Genomic DNA, 22,826 nt, shown 5'->3' with positions numbered 1-22,826 from the left:
TACTTCCTGGTTTCCAGCGCTTGCTTTACTCGTGGCTGAATAATATGCTGTGGATTCACCACCGTCGTCTGTCAAGTAGCTCTTTGCTCTGGTACGTGCGTTCGATGACCGCAAGCTCTGGCTTTCAGAGTCTTCAAGAATCGTTGGAGTCTGTGTGTCATAACTTCTCGACCGCCCGCTGGTCCTTTCAGATCTTTCCACTTCGATCGCGGCCTGTTCCTTGCTTCTTCTTCTGTGACTTCGTGGAGCCAATTCCTCGCGCAGTGAGTCAGTGGCTTCGGATAACATGGACAAGGAATTTTCAGTGTCTGTTTCGTATTTTGCCTCTTCCTTGAGCTCTGCGTTATCAGCTTTTTGGAGTTTATTTTCGATGAGATGTGTATCTTCCTGTTTTTCTCGTTTTGTTTCATCGACTTCTTCTGACTTTTCGTCCTCGGATTTTTTCTTGTCCTTCTTTGGTTTCTTCTGACGTTCACCCTGTTTTTTCTTTGTAACCGCTTTTTTTAGATTTTCTTCCATCTCTTTGTCCTTTACTTCAGCCTTGTCTTTCTTCAGTTGCTGTTCGGTATTGTTTTCTTTTACTTTAACCTCTTCGTTCTGTAGATGCTCTGATTCTTGTTCTGGTTTTTTTTCGGATGCCTCATTTTTCTGTTTTCGCTCTACTTCTTCATTTTGATTTCTTGTGACTTTCTCTTTTTTTAGTCGATCTTCTTCCTCCAGCTTCTTTTGTTTTGCTTCTTGTTCTTGTTTTTCAACAGCTTTGGCTGACAGTTTATCAGCTTCTTCAATTTTCTCCTTAACTTCTAGCTCTTTCGTAATTTGTTCGGCTTCTTTAAGTTTTTCTTTTTCCTGATGTTCTGCGACATCTCTTTGCTGTTCAGCTTTCTCTTTTGCGATTCGTTCAGCCTCTTCGGTCTCTACCTTTTCTGCCTCTTTTTTCAATTTTTCGACGTCTCCTATTGTTTTCTCTTTCTCGACTTCTTCTTCCTTCATCAACTCAGATTCTTCTCTATACCTCTTTTCTTGTTCACGTTGCAGCTTTTGAGATTCTTCCGTACGTTCAATTCCAGCTTCCTCTTTATCCAGATGCTGTTTTTCTTCTATGTGTTTTCTTTCGACTTCTTCCTTCTTTGTACGTTCTGTTTCCTCAGATGCTCTCTTTACCTGTTCCGCTTTTTCCACTTGTTTTTTCTCAGCGCCTTCTTTTGATAATTGTTCCTCTTCCTTGGCTTCATTACTCAGTCGTTCTGCTTCTCCCTTTCTCTTTTTTGTTACTTTTTTCTTTTTGGCTCGTTCTTCTTCTGCAACTTTTTTCTTCGCCACTCCTTCTTCCTCTAATTTTTTCGCCTCTTCCGACTGCTTATTGTCTGCTTCTTCTTTTTTCACTCGGACTTCTTTAGCCTTTTTGTTACTTTCTGCTTCCTCAGCTTTCAATCTTTCACCTTCGTCTTTTCGTTTTCTGTCAGCTTCTTCCTTTTTCAATCGTTCTTCTTCAGCATTTCTCTCCTTTTCTGCTTCTGCAGCCTTTAATCGATCCTCTTCTTCTTTCTGTTTTTTGTCAGCTTCTTCTTTTTTCAAACGTTCCTCTTCATCTTTCTGTTTTTTGTCAGCCGCTTCTTTTTTCAATCGTTCCTCTTCTGCTTTCTGTTTTTTGTCAGCTTCTTCTTTCTTCAATCGTTCCTCTTCTTCTTTCTGTTTTTTGTCAGCTGCTTCTTTTTTCAATCGTTCCTCTTCTTCTTTTTGTTTTTTGTCAGCTTCTTCTTTTTTCAATCGTTCCTCTTCTTCTTTCTGTTTTTTGTCCGCTTCTTCTTTTTTCAATCGTTCCTCTTCTTCTTTCTGTTTTTTGTCAGCTTCCTCTTTTTTAAATCGTTCTTCTTCTTCTTTCTGTTTCTTATCAGCTTCTTCTTTTTTCAATCGTTTCTCTTCTTTTTTCTGTTTTTTGTCAGCTGCTTCTTTTTTCAATCGTTCTTCTTGTTCTTTTTGTTTCCTGTCAGCTTCTTCTTTTTTCAATCGTTCCTCTTCCTTTTGTTTCCCGTCGGCTTCATCTTTTTTCATTCGTTCTTCTTCAGTGGTTCTCTTATTTTCTGCTTCCTTAGCCTTTAATTGGTCGTCTTTATCTTTCTGTTTTTCTTCGGCAATTATTTTCTTTTCTGCTGCTTCTTTTTTCAATCGTTTCTCTTCTTCTTTCTGTTTCTTGTCAGCTGCTTCTTTTTTCAATCGTTCCTCTTCTTCTTTCTGTTTTTTGTCAGCTTCTTCTTTCTTCAATCTTTCCTCTTCTTCTTTCCGTTTTTTGTCAGCTTCTTCTTTCTTCAATCTTTCCTCTTCTTCTTTCTGTTTTTTGTCAGCTTCTTCTTTTTTCAGTCGCTTCTCTTCTTCTTTCTGTTTTTTGTCAGCTTCTTCTTTTTTCAAACGTTCCTCTTCTGCTTTCTGTTTTTTGTCAGCTTCTTCTTTTCTCACTCGTTCCTCTTCTTCTTTCTGTTTTTTGTCAGTTTCTTCTTTTTTCAATCGTTCCTCTTCTTCTTTCTGTTTTTTTCCAGCTTCTTCTTTTTTCAAACGTTCCTCTTCTGCTTTCTGTTTTTTGTTAGCTTCTTCTTTTCTCAATCGTTCCTCTTCTTCTTTCTGTTTTTTGTCAGCTTCTTCTTTCTTCAATCGTTCCTCTTCTTCTTTCTGTTTTTTATCAGCTTCTTCTTTTTTCAATCGTTCCTCTTCTTCTTTCTGTTTTTTGTCCGCTTCTTCTTTTTTCAATCGTTCCTCTTCTTCTTTCTGTTTTTTGTCAGCTTCTTCTTTTTTCAGTCGCTTCTCTTCTTCTTTCTGTTTTTTGTCAGCTTCTTCTTTCTTCAATCGTTCCTCTTCTTCTTTCTGTTTTTTGTCAGCTTCTTCTTTCTTCAATCGTTCCTCTTTTTCTTTCTGTTTTTTATCAGCTTCTTCTTTTTTCAATCGTTCCTCTTCTTCTTTCTGTTTTTTGTCAGCTTCTTCTTTCTTCAATCGTTCCTCTTCTTCTTTCTGTTTTTTGTCAGCTTCTTCTTTTTTCAAACGTTCCTCTTCTTCTTTCTGTTTTTTATCAGCTTCTTCTTTTCTCAATCGTTCCTCTTCTTCTTTCTGTTTTTTATCAGCTGCTTCTGTTTTCAATCGTTCCTCTTCTGCTTTCTGTTTTTTGTCAGTTTCTTCTTTTCTCAATCGTTCCTCTTCTTCTTTCTGTTTTTTATCAGCTGCTTCTGTTTTCAATCGTTCCTCTTCTTCTTTGTGTATTTTGTCAGCTTCTTCTTTTTTCAAACGTTCCTCTTCTTCTTTCTGTTTTTTGTCAGCTTCTTCTTTCTTCAATCGTTCCTCTTCTTCTTTCTGTATTTTGTCGGCTTCTTCTTTTTTCAAACGTTCCTCTTCTTCTTTCTGTTTTTTATCAGCTTCTTCTTTTTTCAATCGTTCCTCTTCTTCTTTCTGTTTTTTGTCAGCTTCTTCTTTCTTCAATCGTTCCTCTTCTTCTTTCTGTTTTTTGTCAGCTTCTTCTTTTTTCAGTCGCTTCTCTTCTTCTTTCTGTTTTTTGTCAGCTTCTTCTTTCTTCAATCGTTCCTCTTCTTCTTTCTGTTTTTTGTCAGCTTCTTCTTTCTTCAATCGTTCCTCTTCTTCTTTGTGTATTTTGTCAGCTTCTTCTTTTCTCAATCGTTCCTCTTCTTCTTTCTGTTTTTTATCAGCTGCTTCTGTTTTCAATCGTTCCTCTTCTTCTTTGTGTATTTTGTCAGCTTCTTCTTTTTTCAAACGTTCCTCTTCTTCTTTCTGTTTTTTGTCAGCTTCTTCTTTCTTCAATCGTTCCTCTTCTTCTTTCTGTTTTTTGTCAGCTGCTTCTTTTTTCAATCGTTCCTCTGCTTCTTTCTGTTTTTTGTCAGCTTCTTCTTTCTTCAATCGTTCCTCTTCTTCTTTCTGTTTTTTGTCAGCTGCTTCTTTTTTCAATCGTTCCTCTTCTTCTTTCTGTTTTTTGTCAGCCGCTTCTTTTTCCAATCGTTCCTCTTCTTCTTTCTGTTTTTTGTCAGCCGCTTCTTTTTTCAATCGTTCCTCTTCTTCTTTCTGTTTTTTGTCAGCTTCTTCTTTTTTCAAACGTTCCTCTTCTTCTTTCTGTTTTTTGTCAGCTGCTTCTTTTTTCAATCGTTCCTCTTCTTCTTTCTGTTTTTGGTCAGCTTCTTCTTTTTTCAATCGTTCCTCTTCTTCTTTCTGTTTTTTATCAGCTGCTTCTGTTTTCAATCGTTCCTCTTCTTCTTTTTGTATTTTGTCAGCTTCTTCTTTTTTCAAACGTTCCTCTTCATCTTTCTGTTTTTTATCAGTTTCTTCTTTTTTCAAACGTTCCTCTTCTTCTTTCTGTTTTTTGTCAGCCGCTTCTTTTTTCAATCGTTCCTCTTCTTCTTTCTGTTTTTTATCAGCTGCTTCTGTTTTCAATCGTTCCTCTTCTTCTTCCTTAAATCTTTCTTCTTCGGCAATTCTTTTCTTTTCTGCTTCTTGAACTTCTAATCGTTCCACTTCTTTTTGTTTTCTATCAGCTTCTTCTTTTTTCAATTTTTGTTCTTCATCCATTCTCTTTTTCTCTGCTTCCTCAGCCTTCAAACGTTCTTCTTTTTCTTTTTGTTTTCCTTCAGTTTTTTCGTTTTCGTCAGCTTTTTTCTTCGCGTTTGCTTCTTCAGCTTTTGATTTCTGCTTCTCCTTCTCCTTTCCTTTTTTTTCCTGTTTTTTGTCAGCTTTTTCCTCCTTCAGTTGTTCTTCTTCAATGGCTTTATTTTTCCCTACAACTTCAACCTTTAACCCTCCCTCTTCTTGCTTTAGCTTCTTGGCATCGTCTTCCGGTATGAGTTTCTCTTCTTCAGCAGCCTTTTCCTCCACTGCTCTTTCCGTTTCCTGGCGGTCATCTTGAGCAACTATATTCTCACTATCTTCAGTTTTCAATCGTTCTTCCTCTTGTTGTTTACCATCTACATCTTTCTTACATTGTTCTGTTTCTTCAACTTTTTTCACTTGTATCTCTTCCGCTTTCGACATTTCTGCATCGTCTTTTTGCTCCTTGCCAGTCTCTTTTGCTTTGAGATGTACCTCTGCAACAGCCTTGATAGTATCGGATGTATGCCCATCTTTCGTTTCCTTATCATCGATCTCCTCCAATAGTTGACGATCTTTTTTGTCCACCTCTTCTTCAAGCCTTTTTTCTACAGCCTCAAGCATTTCAAGTTCGTTTCTTTCTGCTTCCTTAAACCTGTCCAGCTGTTCCTTCTTCAACAGCTCCGCTCTGTCTAATTTATTTTTCTCATCTAGTGTTAATTTTTCCTCTTTCCTCAGTATTTCAGCTTCCTCTTCGCTTATTATTCGTATTTCGTCATCAGTCTTACTTTTTTCAACATCTCCTTTCTTTTCGTCGTCAGTTACTACATTTTTGCTGAACTCCAAAGACTCTGCGGTCGGATGTGCTTCTTGGACTACATGTTGAATTATCTGTATACCTTTCTCTAGTTCTTCGACCGGTACCTGCATCGCTTTCAGCAGAGCCCATGCATTAGTATCTTCTTGTTCGTTTTCTAACAAAGTCTGCTCCATCACCATCATACCGTGTTGTAGATCTCTCACTCGATTAGCCATCTCAGTGATTGGAATTTCACGTTTTAAGGTCAAACTTGAATCGGATTCCATTATAATATTTTGTTCAATTTGAGCATATTTACGCTGCAATTCTTCTATAGGCCGTGCAATTGCTTCCAAAGCTGAAATTTCCGACAACGTATCTTCCGTTGTTTCAGCGTACTGTTCTTGAATTTGAGCAATGCACGCTTGAAGTTCTGTTATTGGTATGGCTATCAATTTCGTGGTACCAACTTGGACTTTAGTATCATTAGATTCTCCCAGAGCTCGATCTCGCACAGCATTTACGGCTGCCCGTAATTGACAAAGAGGATCTTCCAGAGTTTTTAATGACAATGAACGGTCTGTTGAACATTCTAACGACTCTATCGTCGTCTTCAACTGATTCAAGGACGTTTCCAAGGGTTTCAAAATCAAAGTTTCAGAATTCATTAACATAGGATCAACAATCGGTTTATCAGAGGCTTGTTCTTCAATTGAGCAAATTGACTGATGGAGGTTTTTCAATGGCTGTAAAATGCGATCAGCGACTGGATGCGTCTCCAACTCATCGGGTTCTTTGATTATCTGCGCCTGAATTGATATCAATTCTTCCTTCACATTCCGTAGAGGCTTGATCAGTGTTCTCAACACCTCCCATTCGACAGTTCTTTCGATGGTTTTATCCGCTGTTGCACTTGCTTGGATCAATTCAATTGTCCGGGCTATATCTTCGGTAGGCTCGATCAAACTCTTGAGGGGACCATGCTCGGCACGCACGAGATTCGGATGTAATCTGTTTATTTCTAAAGGCAAGGTTAACTCGACAACTTTCATCGCCGACTGTAACTCTTTCAAAGGTTGCTCCAAATTCTCTAGATACGTAGTCGAGGAATCTTGCACAGTTGTGATTGATTTTTTCAACTCTTCGAGTGGCAGAACCAAGCTGTGGAGCATTTGAGCTTCTGCCAATCCGTATGCCGGTTGTGATACCGGCTTATCAACTGCCTGTTCTTGAAGTATAGAAATTGACTTCTCAAGCTCGTACAATGAATCTACGATCGATTCAATAGCCAATTCTTGATCAATGCTCTTTGATTCACTAGCCTGTTCCTCAATCGATGCGAAACTTTTCTGTATACCTTCCAGAGGAGAGATTAACGTCTTGAGAGCTTCAAATTCTATAGCTCGCTCGAGACAATTTTCTGTTGCAACTTGTTCTTCAATTCTTAATATAGATTCCATAACTCCTTCCACCGGGTCGATAAGCTTGTTGATTATCGACCAATCGGCAACTAGGGGTTCATCATCCATCTCAACTTCTTTTACTCTTTGACTCTCCTGATCAATTTCTGCATAAATAAGTTGTATCGATTCTCCCAAAGCGCGCAAAGGTGTCTGTAATTCACGGATGGTGGAAAACTTTGGCAAACTGTCTTCAATAACTCCTATAGTTTTTTTCATTTTGACCAAGGGTTCTACTAACAATTGTAACAGCTCGTTTTTCTCCCCGATGCTTTCCGGTATAAGGTTCTCGATTGAATTGTCAAGCTCTTTGATTGACTTGATCATAGTAGTCATCACTGCCGTGGCTTCATTTACTTCACATGCATCAGAATGCTGCTTGATCGTAGCGACGCAGTCACGAATCGCTTGTAGCGGCTCAAGTAAACTTTGCAGCTCTACAAATTCCGTCAGGTTTCCGTCGTCATTGCCTGCTGTGTCTTGTTTGAAATTTAGTATAGAATTTTGAATATATTCGATCGGCTCAGCTAACTTATCCATTGCTTCAATATCAGATTTTGAAATAAGAATCTCATTTGGCTCGATGACATTCTGTTCCTTGATAATCGCGATTGACTTTTGCAATTCTTCGAGCGGATGAACCAGTGTCTTCAGCAAAGGCATACCTTCAGCTTTCGAGGTGCTGTCCGTGCCTGGCTCGGCAATAATTTGTTCATAAACAACAGCGATTGAGTTCTGCAGTTCGTCGATAGGATGAGCCAAGGTTTTCAATAGTGACACATCATTCTTTTCCGAAATTGATACTGTGCCAGGCTCAACTAAAACCTGTTCCTGAATGGTTGCAACAGATTTTTGCAGTTCAATTATCGGCTTGGCCAACGTTTTCAAAATCGAGATATCCTCTTTGTCTGACAGCGATTGATTTCCAGATTCCACAAGTGTTTGCTCCTGGATCACAGCTATCGAACGTTGCAGTTCCTCAATAGGTGAAGCTAATGTTTTCAGTAAATCGATGTCCTCTTTATCTGAGATAGAGACTACACCGGGTTCCAGAACCACATGTTCCTCGATGTCAGCAAAGCTCTTCTGCATCTCTTTCAGCGGCTGTGCAAGCGTTGCCAGTAGCTCGATGTTGTCTTGGTCTATTGTAGATGCCACTTTTGATTCGAATACCATGTGCTCTCGAATAACAGCCACAGACTTTTGAATCTCTCGAAGCGGCATGGCTAACGCCTGCACAGTTGACGAACTTGAAGCTTCTGGCATCGCCTCAGTGCCTGACTCGACAGTCACTTGAAGTTCTACGATAGCGGCACATTTCTCCAGCTCTTCAAGAGGTTGAGCTAAGATTTTCATAAAATCTATATTTTCTTTGTCTAAAATTGACACGGTTCCAGGGTCAACCACAATTTGTTCTTGGATGGTTGCGATGGATTTTTGCAACTCGATCACGGGTGCTGCTAGTCTTTTCAGTATCGAAATATCCTCTTTTTCTGACATCAACTGATCGCCAGACCCTACCAATACCTGCTCCTCGATAACGACTATCGATTGTTGTAGTTCGTGAAGTGGAGAGGCCAGAGATTTCAACAAATTTATATGTTCTTTGTCCGAGGTAGAAATCTTCTCAGGATTCAGTTCCACTTGCTCTTCGATCGCAGCAAAGCTCTGTTGAATTTCTTTCAACGGTTTTTCCAAACCCTTGAGTAAAGCAGCATTGTCTTGAAGTGAAACGGATGTTGTTTCTGGTTCAAACGTTATGTGCTCTCGAATGGCAGCTATAGATTTTTGAATCTTTTCCAGTGGTGCAATTAACACCTGCGGTGTTGACAAACTTTCAGCTTCCGAAGTCAATTCACTGCTTGATGCGATTGCTACTTGCTGCTGTACAATGGCGATGAATTTTTCCAGTTCTTCCAGAGGCTGAGCTATGGTTGTTGGTGCAGAAACATCTTTCATTGCCGTCACTGATGTTGACTGTAGTTCAACTGTAATTTCTTCTTGACAAACTGCGATTACCTTCTGTAATTCAGTTAAAGGTTCAGCTAATGCCAATAATTTTAAGGTATCTTCATGTATCTGCTCGGTATGTTCAGTGGCTGCCTTCTCCTGAACAACAAGTATGGTGTTTTGTAATTTTGCCAGAGGTTCAATCAACACCTTCAGTATAGTTGGTTCCTCTGCCGTGGACGAAAAACTCATCTCACGTTCCATAATCGTACACTCCTCGATGACGGCTAGAGATTTCTGCAGCTCTTCCAGAGGCTGAGCCAAAGTGTTGAGCATCGAAGTGTCTTCCGGTGAAACTGTTTCAGCAGTGGGTTCCAGTACCGTAATTTTTTCAACAAGAGCTGTATCTTTTGTAAGCTCTTCTCCGACTTTAGCCTGCATTTCAAGCGGTAGCTCTTCCGAAATTATTTCTGCACCATGCTCCACAATAGCTTGCTGAGTAATGCTTACTAGACAGTTGTAAAGTTCTTGTAAAGGCTGAGCCATCGCCTTCAAGGCTGAAATATTATCAATTTTCAGGAGAGCTTCGACCCTACATTTGTTTGCAAGTTCATCCTGAATACTTGCTATAGATGCGGTCAAATCTGTGAGGGGTTGAACGATCGCTTTCACTAGAGAACTTTCGGCTTTCTGCTTCTCCGAAGATTGTTTTTCTACAACGGCAATGAATTCTCGAAGCTGCTCCAGTGGTTTAGATAGTGTTTGTGATATTGTTGCTGATTTTTCGTCAGAAAGAACGTCACTGCTAACTTCTAGTACAGTTTGTTGCTGAATTAGAACGACGAATTTCGCCAGTTCATCAACCGGCTTCGACAACACTTTCAAAAAGTGTACGTCTTCTGATTTCGGTAAATCTGATGTCGTAACTTTGTCGACCTCTGGTTCTCTGATTACTGCTAGAGATTTTTGGAGCTCTTGGAGAGAAACAGAAATTCCTTCCAGAACGGTGAAACCCGTTTCCATTGCTTTCGGAGCTTGTGTCGTTTCAGCAGGGACGTTTTCCATTATTGTTTCGGCAACCTGTTGCCGTTCCTGAACTCTGACAGTTGACGTTGGTTCTTCTGTTTGTGTGAATATTCTCTCCTCAGTTTTCAAAACAATATCCCTGGGTTCGAGTGATTGATCTTGAATAAGAGTGATTGATTGTTTCAATTCTTGGATCGGTTCAACCAATTCTGTTATTACTAAGTTTTTTCTTTCCTCCTCTTCAGATGTACTTTGTTCCTTACCTACTTTTACAACAGATAGAATTGCTGTTTGCAACTGGTCAAGTGGTCTTACCAACACTTTGAGAATTTTAATTTCGAGACCTTCTTTAGCTATAGCTTGCTCACGTACCAAAGTGAGTGATGTTTCAAGTTCGGATAGAGGTTTGGCTAATTCGTCGACATTTGCAAATTCTTTGCTTTCCGTAACGGCGACTATGATTTTTTGCAAATTTTGTAGTGGTTGAGTAATTGAACGCAATTCCTCGGGTTTTTTAATTTCCGAGATGACTTGTTGATCCATGTTCTGCGATAATATTTGGGCACTTTCGACAGCTTTCTGCAACTCTTTAACGGGTTCCACAAGTTCTTTTATTCCTTTTTCAAGAATATTTTCAGATACATTTTGTTCTGGTATTGAAGAGATCAATTTTTGTAATTGCTCGGTTTCATGAGCCAGAGCTTCAAGAGTTAGAAATTCGGCCAGCTTCTCAACGCGTTCATGTGCAAGTTGTTCCTGAACTATAGCCATAGATTTTTGTAGTTCTTCAAGAGGAAGTGCGAGTTCTTTGAGGCAATGTAGGCTGGGTGCATGATCAACTGGTTCGATAGCTTGTTGTTGAATCACCGTAATACATTGCTTTAACTGGTCCAACGGCGCCAATAAGTGGTTGATAATTTTCGTACCTTGAATATCGCGATCTGTCTGTGACTGCACAGCAACGATTGCGTTTTCGACGGCTTGGAGACCTTGCACGATTACTTGGGCTGTTACACGTTCAGTCGGCAGTGTTACGTTTTCTTCATGGACTTCTTGACTGGTTGAAATAATTTTTTGAAGCACTTCAAACGGGGAAATCAATTTTTGCAATGCGTTATGTGCTGTGGAAGTACTTTGCTCCTCTGGTTTTACGATTTCGCCGGTAATATCTGTGATAGTTTTCTTTTCATTCTCAACACTTCTATCCGCAGATTGATTGTGTGGTTGTGCTGGTTTGTCGGTTGCAGTTTCCAGCGTTGAAGTCTTCTGAGTAACAGTGATAGTGTCAATAAGATCTTGAAGAGGTTTTGCTACAGCTTCGAAGGGTGTTAGTTGTTCCGACATTATGCCAGTATGTTCTTCGTGGAGAACTCTTTCTTCACTTGTAGCTAGTTTCGTTCTCAGTTCTTCCAGAGGTTTGGTGAGCAATTCCAGTTGTGATGCGTCTTCACTTTCGCCAATGGTCTGATTTTGAATGGCAGCGATGGATGTCTGAATTTCAGCAAGCGGTTGAGCAATGCCTAATAAAATTTGCTGGCCATCTGACAACTCCGCATTTTCCGTAACTATTACTTGTTCTTGAATAGAAGTGATCGCTTGCTTCAGTTCCTCCAGCGGTTCAGTAATGTTTTCGACGTCTCCGCTGTGCACTATCGATGTGTTTAATTTTTCTAGGCGATCAGCTAACTCTGCTATGACCGATGTCTCTTGGAAATCAGCAGCCGAGTCAGTGACTTGCGCCTGGGAAACAACGATGGCTTCAATCAATTCTTCGAGTGGCTGGGCTGTGGTTTGGTGAATATTATTTATGTCATCTTTTGTTGTCGATTCACTTTCTTCAGGTTCTACGATCTTGACTTTCTTGGACGTGAGATTGTTAATCAGTTTCAGTAACCTTTTCACTGAGTCAGTTAATTCTGACAGGAGATTGCGAGTTTCTTTTTCTTCAAAAGACTGAAGTCCAACAACAGTTTTTTCTTTTTTTATAGCTTCAACCGCATTGAGAATGTCTTGAATTGGCAGTATTAGTTTTCTGAGTAAAGTCAGTCGTTTAGAATCCGTGATGCCTTCTTTGCTTTGAGCCTTAATCGTTGCAGATGCCGAATTTAACTCGTCCAAAGGCTTTACCATGGGTAATAGAGTATTTGTGTGATCGCTGCTTTGAATTATGTTTTGTATTTGCTGTAATCTCTCGAGATTTTGTGTAACTGCCAAAATGAGCTTATCAGCGGTAGACAGTTTTTCTGTAAGTATATCGGGAATATTCGTCTGCAGGTCTATAATAAATTGTGTAAGCAGCTTTAGATTTACTAAACAGTCTGGTTTGCCCTTATCCAAAGATTCTAGCTCGATTGTTTGTAATTCCGAAAGGCTTGAAGTTTGATTTCCTTTACAAGGCTCTGCCAATTTCTTATCCGATTCAAATTGTTGCTCTGTTTCCATTTTTGATTCTTGTTGTACGCTTTTTGGCCCATCTGATGTACTCGGTATTTCAGTAGACAAAGCTTCATCGGGACGAAGATCGAGTTGCACTGCCTGTTCTAATACACTTTTTTCAAGTAAATGAATTTTTTGAGGAGACGTACTTTGCTCTTGGAAAATTACCAAGGATTTTTTCAATTCTTCGACTGGCTTCGCTAGTACCATCAGATCAGTAACTTTCGTCTCAGTAACTTCTGTTGTATGTGGAACAGCTTCTTCTTGACTGATACCAATCGATTCATGCAGTTTTTCAAGCGGTTGAATCAACACAGCAATAGCTTTTACATTCTTTTCAGTTTTTAACTCCGAAATTTTCTCTGCTTCAATCGTCTCTGGCTGAATCGTAGAGATGGCGTTGTTTAATTCGAACAGAGATTGCAAAAGTTGATTTTCTACTGACGGCTTAGAATTATCTTCACCTTTCGGAGTTGTTGCAGCTTCCTGTATTACCGCGATAGAGGTTTGTAAGTCCTTCAGATGCTGGTTTAAAGCTTGCCAGTTTTCTACTGATTTCGGCGAAATTTCAGTCCTGGCTTCTTGGATGTCTATGAAAGTCTTTTGCAGGGCTTGCAGTGGATTAGCTAGTTCTCTGATTAAGTTTGAAATATCTGTGATATTCTCAGTAGTAGACATTTCAGCCTGCTGTATGACTTGCGTCGCATTTTTCACCTCAGACTGTGGTTCAATTTTCAGTGTTTCCTGTTGTTTAGATTCCTCCGTTTGCAGAGCGACTTGAATGGCTTTTCTCAATTCTTGATTAACAGGAGATGGCTCTCGCTTAGGAAGATCCTTTACAGTCAAGATATCTTCTGTCCTCGGAGGATCGCTGACAATTTTCGCTATGATTTCTTTAATGTTATCCAGCGGCATGAAAATGGCCGATAAAGTTTCGATTATTGATGCCCCTGTGGTCTCGTGTCTCAATTCGTTATGTAACAGCGTCAAAGATCTTCTCAACTCCATGACAGATTCACTGAATTCCTGAAGTAATTCCACCGAGGCAGAAGTTATGGGTAGTATTGATTTCTTCTCAAGGTTGTCTCGCAGCATCGTTAACGCTGACTGAAGTTGATTCGTCGGGTATAAGAATCCCTCAATTATCACTTCTTCGTCGATTGGCTGGTCTGTTTGATTGAACTGATCTTGCGCCAGCAGAATTTGCTTCTGCAGGGTTTCCAATGACTGGGAAATCACTTCGTAGGTTTCCTGGTCAATGTAGTCTTCGAGAGCTGATATAGCCTTGCTGAGGTGGTCTAGAGGGCCGATCATGTGGCCTCTGAGCGTGACACTGGGTCTTCGAGTATAATCAGTCTTGTTCACCTGCTGTTGAACTGTCGTCATGGCATGATTCAGAGCTATGAGCGTTTTGACTATTGCATTCGCATGTTTGTGGTTTCCAATCTTTTCTACCGTGGCGTTGATCGAAGTCTTTAATCCCTCCACAGCGTGGAAGATGACATTCTTCTTTTCTGCAAGCAGCATCGTCTCGGGAACGACACATTGACTGCTTTTAATTACTGACAGAGAACTCTGGAACTCAATTAGAGGCTCAACCAGAGCCTTGAGTTCCCAAATGGTGCTTTGCTGCTGCTCCAACATATCCAAGTCTCTTGTGATACCAATTATGGTTTCCTTTAGAGCGTTGATTGGCTCGCCCAGAGAAGCTGCAACATCAGTCTCCACAGCATCTTTGGCAGTTGCCTCAAGGTCAACCATACACTTGTGCATGATCTCGAGAGGCCTCGATATGTCACGCAGAATTTGCAGCATCTGTTGCCTCGTGTTAATTTCCTTCGTCATCAGCGGAATCCACATTTCGATTTGCTCCAAAACTTTCAAAATTTCATCGAAGCTTGCTTGATTCTCACTTTTTTTAGTCTCGACAACGCGTTGAACAATGTCTTTTATTTCTTTAATCGGCTGATCAAGATGGTTCAAGATGAGCAGTTCCTCGTTGTTATGTTTTTTGGAGCCCAACACGTCTTGGAGGTTTCCTAATGGCTGTAGAAATTCTTGTAAAGCACTCACGATTTCCTCATCAGTCAGTGCATTGCCGTACGGAGCTGTCAACATGTGTAAAGTAGACACTGACTGCCTTATGTCTTCAACACTGTTACTAAGTTCCGATGGATGGCTGTTTAAGTCCACCAATTGGTCAAAGTCGTCCAGCATGTGGGCCAGCTTAAGCTGAACCTGCAGAAGTGGCTCGGAAACTATCGTAGCCAAACTGATCACTGGTGCATGTTTCACATTGGTGGCTTCAACCTGTGCGGGTGTTTCCGCAGTCTTCGGTTTAGAGAGTTCTTCGCTAACTATTGCTTTTTCTTTTACCAATTCCTCTTTCTCTTCAGCTATCTGTACACTTTCAGATTTTAACAAATCGGAGGCAAAAATTTCTTGATCTGCTTGGTTCAACGACTGTGACCCAGATTTCATAGATTCAGCAGTACAAACTGTTGCACCATCGTCAGATGATACATGCGATAATTTTATGGTAGAAGCTGTATCACTTGAGGCCGTTTCCAGTCCCTGTGACTCAACATCTATAACCTTGATCTCGGTCTCTTTAGTCTCAGTCACTGGATTTTCAGTTTTCTCGCGTACTTCACTCTCTAGTGTGCAGAATTCAATGTCTGCAGATTCGGGTTCCAATGACTTAACAACTTGCTGCAGTTCTTTTTTGTAAATTGCTTCCTTCATTGCCAACGGCACTTGATTCTCGATTTCTTCCAAAACCTCAATAACGTTTTGAAGAGAATCTTCTTTACTGTTTTCCAGAGCATCCAATGTAACCAAATGTAGAGCTTTTATAGGCTGCTTGATATCTTCAAGAATGCCGAGATCTTCAGGTTCGTGATATTTTGTGACAGCCTCCTGTAGTTTTAACAACGGCTCCTTCAATCCCGCCAGTATCTCAATAATTTGTTCGTCGTGCGGTGGCTCGGAGTAAGATGTAGTGATGGCAATATCGGTAACTGTATGTTTCAAGGCTTCTATTGATGCTGTAACCCCGGATTTTTTAGTACTTGATTTTCGTTTCTCTTCCAAAATTGCTGTCAGCGTATCCTGGATTGTGGTAAATGGATGTGATATTTTACCGGCCAGCCATCTGGGACTCTGTAGAGTGACTGTCTCGGCTCGTTTTGATTTCTCTTTCGACAGTTTTGATCTCTTGGCGACTTCTTTAGCTACCAATGGAACGTCTTTTTCGATCTCTTCGAGTATTTCCAAAACTGGAAGTACTTCTGCAGCTCGAGTGGTGTAAAGTACATTAGAAATTACCGCTCTTAGTTCCTGCACAGGATGAACGATGTATTTCAATACAGCTGCTTCTTCTGCACCGTGTTCTTCGGTTAATAAAACTCTTTGCAGATGAAGCAAAGGCTCTTTCAATGCTGACAGTTCAATGATTATATCTTCATCATTCATCGGCTCTAATGTGGACCCAGCAGCTACAGCCAGAGCAGCGATGTTCTGTCTAATGTCCTCAAAATTCACAGCAATAACGGAAGGGGGCAGGTTCTCCCTATTCATGGTGGCTTCATGTTGTTCTAAAGCAGAAGAAAGTGCAAAGTGAATGTTACTCAAAGTTGTCGAAATGCCACAAGCCGCAAGGACGCGTGGTTTGACCTCGGTGACCACAGCTTTTTCTCCTTCCTGTGATCGCTGTTCAACTTGAAACTTCTCAAGTGCAACAGGAACTTGGTTTTGAATATCTTCGAGCAATTGGAAGGTTGGTCTCACGGATTCGCTTTCGGCACTAGGAACGCTGTCCAAAACAGTCGTAAAAATCTGCTTGAGCTGGCTGATTTGTGGGGATATATTTTGGATCAATAACATTTCTTCTGGCGCGTGATCCAAGGATAATGCTGACTGAAGGTCTACCAGTGGTTCACATAAGTCTGTCAAAGCATTGATTATTTCCTCATCATTCAACCTTGTAGCGGCGTGAGCCGCACTAGAAACGTACTGCCTTAGTTCAACTAGACTTGAAGCTAGCTCTGAAGATTGTAATACGGGACTGTCAATTTTTTCCGTTTCCAGTAACACTGCGCTGATCTTTGACTGGATGTCGATTAATGGATCAAGAATCTGATCGGCGAGCGTCTGCGGTTCTTCTATTGTCAACGATTTCAGTGAAGCTTTTTCGAGTTTTGCTGAACCAGGTGTAGTGACTTCGAGTATCTGTTCTTGTAACTCTTCCAGGAGGCTTACAACCGATTGGACATCATCGGCTTGCCCCTCTTGCAATACTTCGACGACGGCACCTCTTAATTCTGAAATTGGCTGGCCGAAGTTCTCGATGATTCTTAATTCATCGCTACTGAGTTCTGCCGCTATTAATGCGTGCTGAAAATTGAGCAACGGCTGCTTCAGGTCGATTAGAATGCATGCCATGTCTTCGTCGGTCAAGTACTGGGCGTTATTGATTACTGTCGCAAGTTTCTGTCTGACTTCTCTTAGAGACACAGTAATTTTAGAATCTGGAGAGTTCTCACAATCGTCAATAACGGCAGACATCACCGTCAGGATATTCGTTAACGGTTGCTGTAGTTTCGTTGGTATTTCTTTCGACTCCGTTGCTTGCTCCAAGTTTTCTCGCTCTTCCCTTACAGCGATTTCTTTGACGACCACTGGAACTCTGTTTTCGATTTTATTCAGCACTGCCAAGACAGGTTGCAATATCCTAATGGCTGCTGGCTTTTCTGAGAGTGAGGACAAAGCAGTTTTCAGACTCGCAATCGGCGTTTCAAGACTTCTTAGGATTACTAATTCTTCGTAACTGTGATCCTGCAGCTCCAGCGATGATTGCAGAGCGTGAAGTGGCCCCTTCAAGTTGGCCAGAATCGCAATTGTTTCCTTGTCGCTCTTAGACTCAACGATGTTATTCAAAGTTTGGTTTAATTCTTCGAGGTAATTAACGAGAGAAGAAGAACGCCCCCGCTTTTCCGCGATCACCTCGTACTCACTCAGAGCCACCGATAGGTTGGTTTTCACAGTCTGGAGAGGCTCCATCAGTTTTGTGGATATTGGTGTTATTACCGCAAGCTTCTCCTGTATTATAGTGGATTTAACCTGTATCGCTTCCAACGGCTGAGCCATATTATTTAGGGCAGTGACGCAGACTCGGCCTGCTACTTCATTCACTTTTCCGCCGACGATTTCCGTTTGGATACTATCAATAGCCGCGTGAACGGACTTTAGAGGTTTATCAATTGACAACAGAATCGCGAAATTCTCATTGTCCAGGATGCCGTTCACTAAATCAACCTTTGAAAAGACATTTTCAACAAAATTTTTGATTTCATTCATTGGTGTATCGAGAGCAGGGACTGCAGCCCCGGCTTTCACGCTTTTAGCGATACTGATAACATTATTTAGAGACGTGGTTAATCGTTCGGTGGCTTCAGATGTCAGAGCCAGTTCTGGGGTAATTTGATCGAACACGTTTTTTATCAAATCCACTTCTCCTGTCAGTTTATTTATGTGCAAAACAGTTTCCATAAGAAGTTCAACCTGCGTTATAGCTTTTTCGAGATCCTGAATGAGCGGTAGAATCGCCTTGATCTCATCGCTATTTTGGCGTCCCTTCACCTTTGCGTTCGTGTTTATGGTCGTGATAGAGCCGTGCACTTTGGTTTTTATTGATGCCAGATTACTGAGAATTTCGTTGTCGTGACATGTTGTAAGATTCGACAACTCGACGACTGGCTGATAGAAGTTATGGATCAAATCTACGATAAATACGTCACCAATTTTTCCAATACAAATATGCCTGATTTTGTCCAAATTTAAATTTACCGCTGTTAGTGGTGGCTTTAACGTTTGCAAAACCAAAGTTCTTTCTTGGCTGGAGAATGATTCGTCAGCTGCAGTGAGTACGTCGGAAATTGTGGCTTTCATTCTTTCAACGGCTAATGACACTCCGCTGTCTTGAATTTTTGCAACCGTATCCTGCTGCAAGCGATCAATAATCCTGTCCAAGGGATCCTTGACTTCTTCAAGTGCAGAAATGTTGGAGTTTCTTGCATCTCCACTGCCCAGTAAATTTTTCTGATACGTCGTCACGCTATGATCAAGGAACTCAAGAGACTCCAGTAGATTATTCAAATCAGTTGTCTGTAATTCATATGTTGTTTCTAATTTTCGCAACTGCAAGTTTAGCCTGTCGACTGGTTGAGTCAAAGATTTGACGATTAAGGAATTGTTATCATCTGTTAGTTTACTTTTACCAGACTGTAATACTACATTTTCGAGTATCTGAGCCAACCCTTTCTGCACAGCGATAAGCAGCGGTTTTGAATGCTTAAGTGGATTGATGGGGAGCGACGAAATAACTTCAATGGTACGCTGAAGGTCCAGAATTGACTTGGCCGCAACTTGCAGGTCCAAATTTTTTGCGAAGTCATTATTGTCTTCTGACAGCTTTGTAAGTTCTTCAGACGCCTCGCTGACTGCCTCGGATAGCGCCATGACGGTAATCGAGTAATAATCTGATGCCTCCTTTCCGTAGCTTTCCAGAGCTGTGATGAGAGTAGTCAATCTGTTCTTCAACTCCTTCAGAGATGTGATCACGTGCTGTATGGATTCTGAGTCAAATTCTCCAGTCGAATTGTTTAAGGAATGTCTGACAACACGTTCCAATTCTTCTACCGGTCGTGTCAGCGTTTCGACTACTATCGTGTCGATATTTTCGGTCGTACCATCGACCGGATTTATAGTAATGTTTTTTATAAAGAGGTCAAGATTCTCATATATACGTTTCAATCGACTAGAAAATCCGGGATAACCATGCTTCAAACTGTCAAGCGTTTCGATGCTGCTCTTCAGTCGGGATGTGGTCTGTATGATCCTTTGAAATGCAATTGGTTTTTTACAGTTTGCTTTACCTGACAATTCGTATTCGATTTTGGCCAGTCCGCTGGAAATTTCATCGATTGGGTCAGTCAGTGATTCTAAGATAATCAGGTCTGACCGAACAGCTTGCAGCCCTTCGTGACGTTTGATTAACTCGATCCCTCGAAGAAGTTCCTCCATCGGGCCGCTAACGGACTCTAATAAAGAAATCCTTGTCGTTTGGGCCAATGATTTATCGCCAGCATTTTTTAGGGCCTTTTCCTCGATGAGTGACACTTCCGCGCAGAGATCTTGAATCGGTAGAACGATCTGCTCCATGATAATAGCGTTTAGTTGAGCCTCGCTTTCAGCCTCGAAGAGCGTGTTCAAGTTTACGAGAGCGTTGCGGATTACCATAACGGGTTGTGTCAGTTTGCAAATATTTTGGATCAATCGTTCCTTGTTGCTCTTGAATAACGACTTCTCTGAATCTGAATTCGACAGTTTCACAATATTGGCTTGGTCCACGACTGCAAGACCATCACCCTCCTCGACGTACTGTTCGCTGACCTTGACGATAGGCTCAAGATGAAATGAAACCTCAGGCTTATCAGCATCTACTTTGTCCTTCTTCAAGTGTTCGCTTCCCATCGACGAATCTTCGGAGCTTCCTTTCTGAGATAGGTTTGTCCCCTTCTTTTTTTTAGCTTTTTTCTTTTTCGGAATACCTGCCACCGAGTCAAACGACGAGTCACCTTCAAGACTGGACGTCTTTTCACCGCTGCTCTGCTTGTTCGTCTGATTCCGGTTCAACGCGTCTTTTTGGCTCGTTCGGTCCGACGTCGACGCAACTTGAGAATGAAGGGACAAAGCGTCAGTGAATGGGTCACTGTCATCCTTGATGGAGATTTGACCTGTGGGTTCCCGAGCGCTGTGGTAACTTTCAGACTCCAATTTTTGGCTCTTCGCACTTCTCTCGCTCTTCTCACTCTTCGACGATACGCTGTTGGACTTTTTCCGTGGCGGACGTATCGGCCTTCCATCTTCTCCAATTAGCGGAGTTGCTGTCATGGCTCGATCAAACTGGTTCCCATCGTCTGCCTGTACCTCGGGAGAAGACAGTGGTTGAGTTTGATCTTCCATAATGGACACATCTTCCACATCAGCTTCGGTACGAAGATCTTCTTCCGCCGCCATGAAATAGTCCGGTGAAACATCGATCACAACAGCTTCCATTAAGAGATTTCCGGAAGTCGAGGTTTCCTTCACGAAACGCAAAGGAGGTAGTTCGATCACGTTGTGTTCTGTAACAGAAAAAAAAAAAGAAAAAGATAATACCGACTCACACACCTAGCTACATTAAATATTATGAGAAATTTCACGTACCAGTTACGTGTTCCGATAGTTGATCTGCATACATCTCAACAATCTGTAGCGCTTCTTCCTCAGTAAGGTCTGGGGTCTCGTACAAGCTTACGGATACTTCCTTCCCGTCAAAACTAAAGGACACTTCACCCCGTTCGTCCAGGGTCATCGATATGTCAGTCTGTGGTGTGTCGTACATTTGAGACGTCCTCTCCTCGTGGATTGTGGATAGCGATAGATTGTGAGCGAGTTCGTGCCCCGGTGGTATTTCTTTCGGCTCTTTTTTAGTGGCGGCTCGATCTACCGGGGTTGAGAATTTCATTCGTAGTGAAAATCTAATGCCGTTGATTTATGCAGACTGCCTTACCTTCGAAACCAAGCAGTGAGGCGGAGCTGCTTACTGTTCCCATGCAGTTCGTCGCCTCGCAAGTGTAAGTCCCGAGACAACACGTGCCATCTTGACCCGAAATGATCCTGTGTATGTCTCCAGGCTTCAGTTCAACTCCATCCTTATACCATTTCAGGACTGGCTGAGGGACACCGATGACTTTGCATTCGAGATTTACAGCACCTTCTTCAGACAGGATGGCACGCAAGCTTTCAAGGAATCTTGGCATTTTGAAGTGCTTCGGAATAATGAGCTTCAAAAAACAGGATGTGATGCTGTGACCGAAATCGTTGGTAGCGACGCACTTCCATTCAGCCTGAAAAATTGATCTCGATTTACTGACGTGGTTATGGTGAATCGTCACTCATAAAAAAATGTTCAGTTCATCCAGTCCATACTTGATCGACGAACTCTAGCTTCCGTATATTCAGGTGACACGTGCCCAGCATCTCCCGCAGTACTTGGTACTTCTCACTCTCGTTTATTGGTTCATCGTCTCTGTACCACGACAAGCTGGGCTCTGGGGCAATGCTGACTGTAGGAGAAAATTGGTTTGTTTCGGGGTGAAAATTTAGTTCAAAGCGATTCGAAGTTTTGGCAGTACGTTTTCTCCCTTATACTACCTTCAATCGTGAAGCGAAAATCTTCGTTGATCTTTGCCTCACAGCTTTTTAGACCCTTGATAAACTTTGGTGGTTGATTCATGCTGAAGAGTTGTAGTCGTTCCTCTTCATTGAGCTGATTTTGAATGTCCTCAACAGTTAGCTCAGCGGTGCTCCTGGTCTCACCCATGCAATTCCTGGCAATGCAACAGTAGGAACCTAAGGCAAATGAAATTTAATATTAATGAGCGTTATCCATGTGATTTTAGTAATTGACAGTCAAATCTTCATTATCCGTACCTAAAGAATTGGTGCCCGTTAACTGATAAACGTCGCCAGGTTTGAGTTCCTGTCCGTCTTTAAACCATCGCAAGACTGGAGTAGGAAAACCGACCACCTTGCATTCGAAGGAAACGAGTCCTTCTTCAGTGAGCACTGCTTTCAAGCTTTCCATGAATCGCGGCTTTCTGTAGTTCTTAGGAACTACAGGCAGAAGTTGGTAGTTTTGTATAAACTGAAATCGTCATTTGTGGGAGAAGAAAGGTAAGTAAGAAAGCCTCAACTCACTTGACATCATTACGTGACACGTAGTGAACTGCTTGACATTCTCACTGCTTGTAGCTACACATTTCCATTCACCTTCATCCATAGCTTCCAGTGGTTTTATTTCTATCGAATATCCACCAAGACCGTCTTCCATTATATGATATTTCTCACTAGCCTCTATGCGGCCTTCCTTGTTGTACCAGGTGATTGTTTTAGGCCATGGGGGAACTTGAACTGAAATTTACAGTTGTTGAATAACGGATTTACTTGCGAGCACGAGATGAAGAGTGTTTTTTTTTAATAATTTACCTTGACACGACAATATCAAAGATTCGCCAATTCTGCTGGATTCATCCTGAAGGATCTTTTTGAAAGTAGGCAGAGGTCCGGACTGTGTCAAACTATCAGCTGGCTTCAGAGAACCTTCTCGACTACCCTTGCCCATCACGTGAACCTGAGAGGGAAACGGAGTGACAGATTTCGTGGCAAGTTCTCGCATTGTGTTGCGCTTCAATCTCGATTACTCACTTTCGAAGAGGAATAAGTTGTGCCCATGCAATTCACGGCCTCGCATGTGTAAGTTCCAAGTGACGTTGGGTCATCGGGATTAGCGGTCAAGGCGAATACGTCACCAGCCTTGATCTCTTTATTGTCCTTAAACCACCTCAACACTGGCGTCGGAACCCCGATGACTTTGCATTCCAACGAAACTGTCCCCATTTCCGTGAGCAGGGCTCGAAGCTCTTCGACGAACTCTGGTTTTTTGTAAGCCTTTGGCACTGCGGAAATTCATCGAA

The 22,826-nt window shown here is 41.5% G+C and overlaps 1 protein-coding gene across 3 annotated transcripts in view; it reads right to left on the bottom strand.

Moving 5' to 3' along the window:
- LOC124176334 (titin homolog) overlaps positions 1-22,826 on the bottom strand; it is a 65,828-nt gene that overhangs the window by 36,848 nt on the left and 6,154 nt on the right. For all 3 annotated transcript variants that reach the window (XM_046557494.1, XM_046557492.1, XM_046557493.1), the window contains 9 exons: positions 22,558-22,808; positions 22,339-22,483; positions 22,051-22,263; positions 21,784-21,966; positions 21,505-21,702; positions 21,280-21,416; positions 20,861-21,197; positions 20,515-20,793; positions 4-20,432 (listed from right to left, as the gene is read on the bottom strand). In XM_046557494.1, the coding sequence (XP_046413450.1) occupies positions 4-20,432; positions 20,515-20,793; positions 20,861-21,197; positions 21,280-21,416; positions 21,505-21,702; positions 21,784-21,966; positions 22,051-22,263; positions 22,339-22,483; positions 22,558-22,808 (22,172 nt within the window). The remainder of the gene's footprint in view (positions 1-3; positions 20,433-20,514; positions 20,794-20,860; positions 21,198-21,279; positions 21,417-21,504; positions 21,703-21,783; positions 21,967-22,050; positions 22,264-22,338; positions 22,484-22,557; positions 22,809-22,826) is intronic.

This window comes from Neodiprion fabricii, chromosome 2 (assembly GCF_021155785.1).
Source record: "Neodiprion fabricii isolate iyNeoFabr1 chromosome 2, iyNeoFabr1.1, whole genome shotgun sequence".
In the NCBI taxonomy this organism is placed as follows: domain Eukaryota; kingdom Metazoa; phylum Arthropoda; class Insecta; order Hymenoptera; family Diprionidae; genus Neodiprion; species Neodiprion fabricii.
This window is presented reverse-complemented; position numbering and strand designations above follow the sequence as displayed.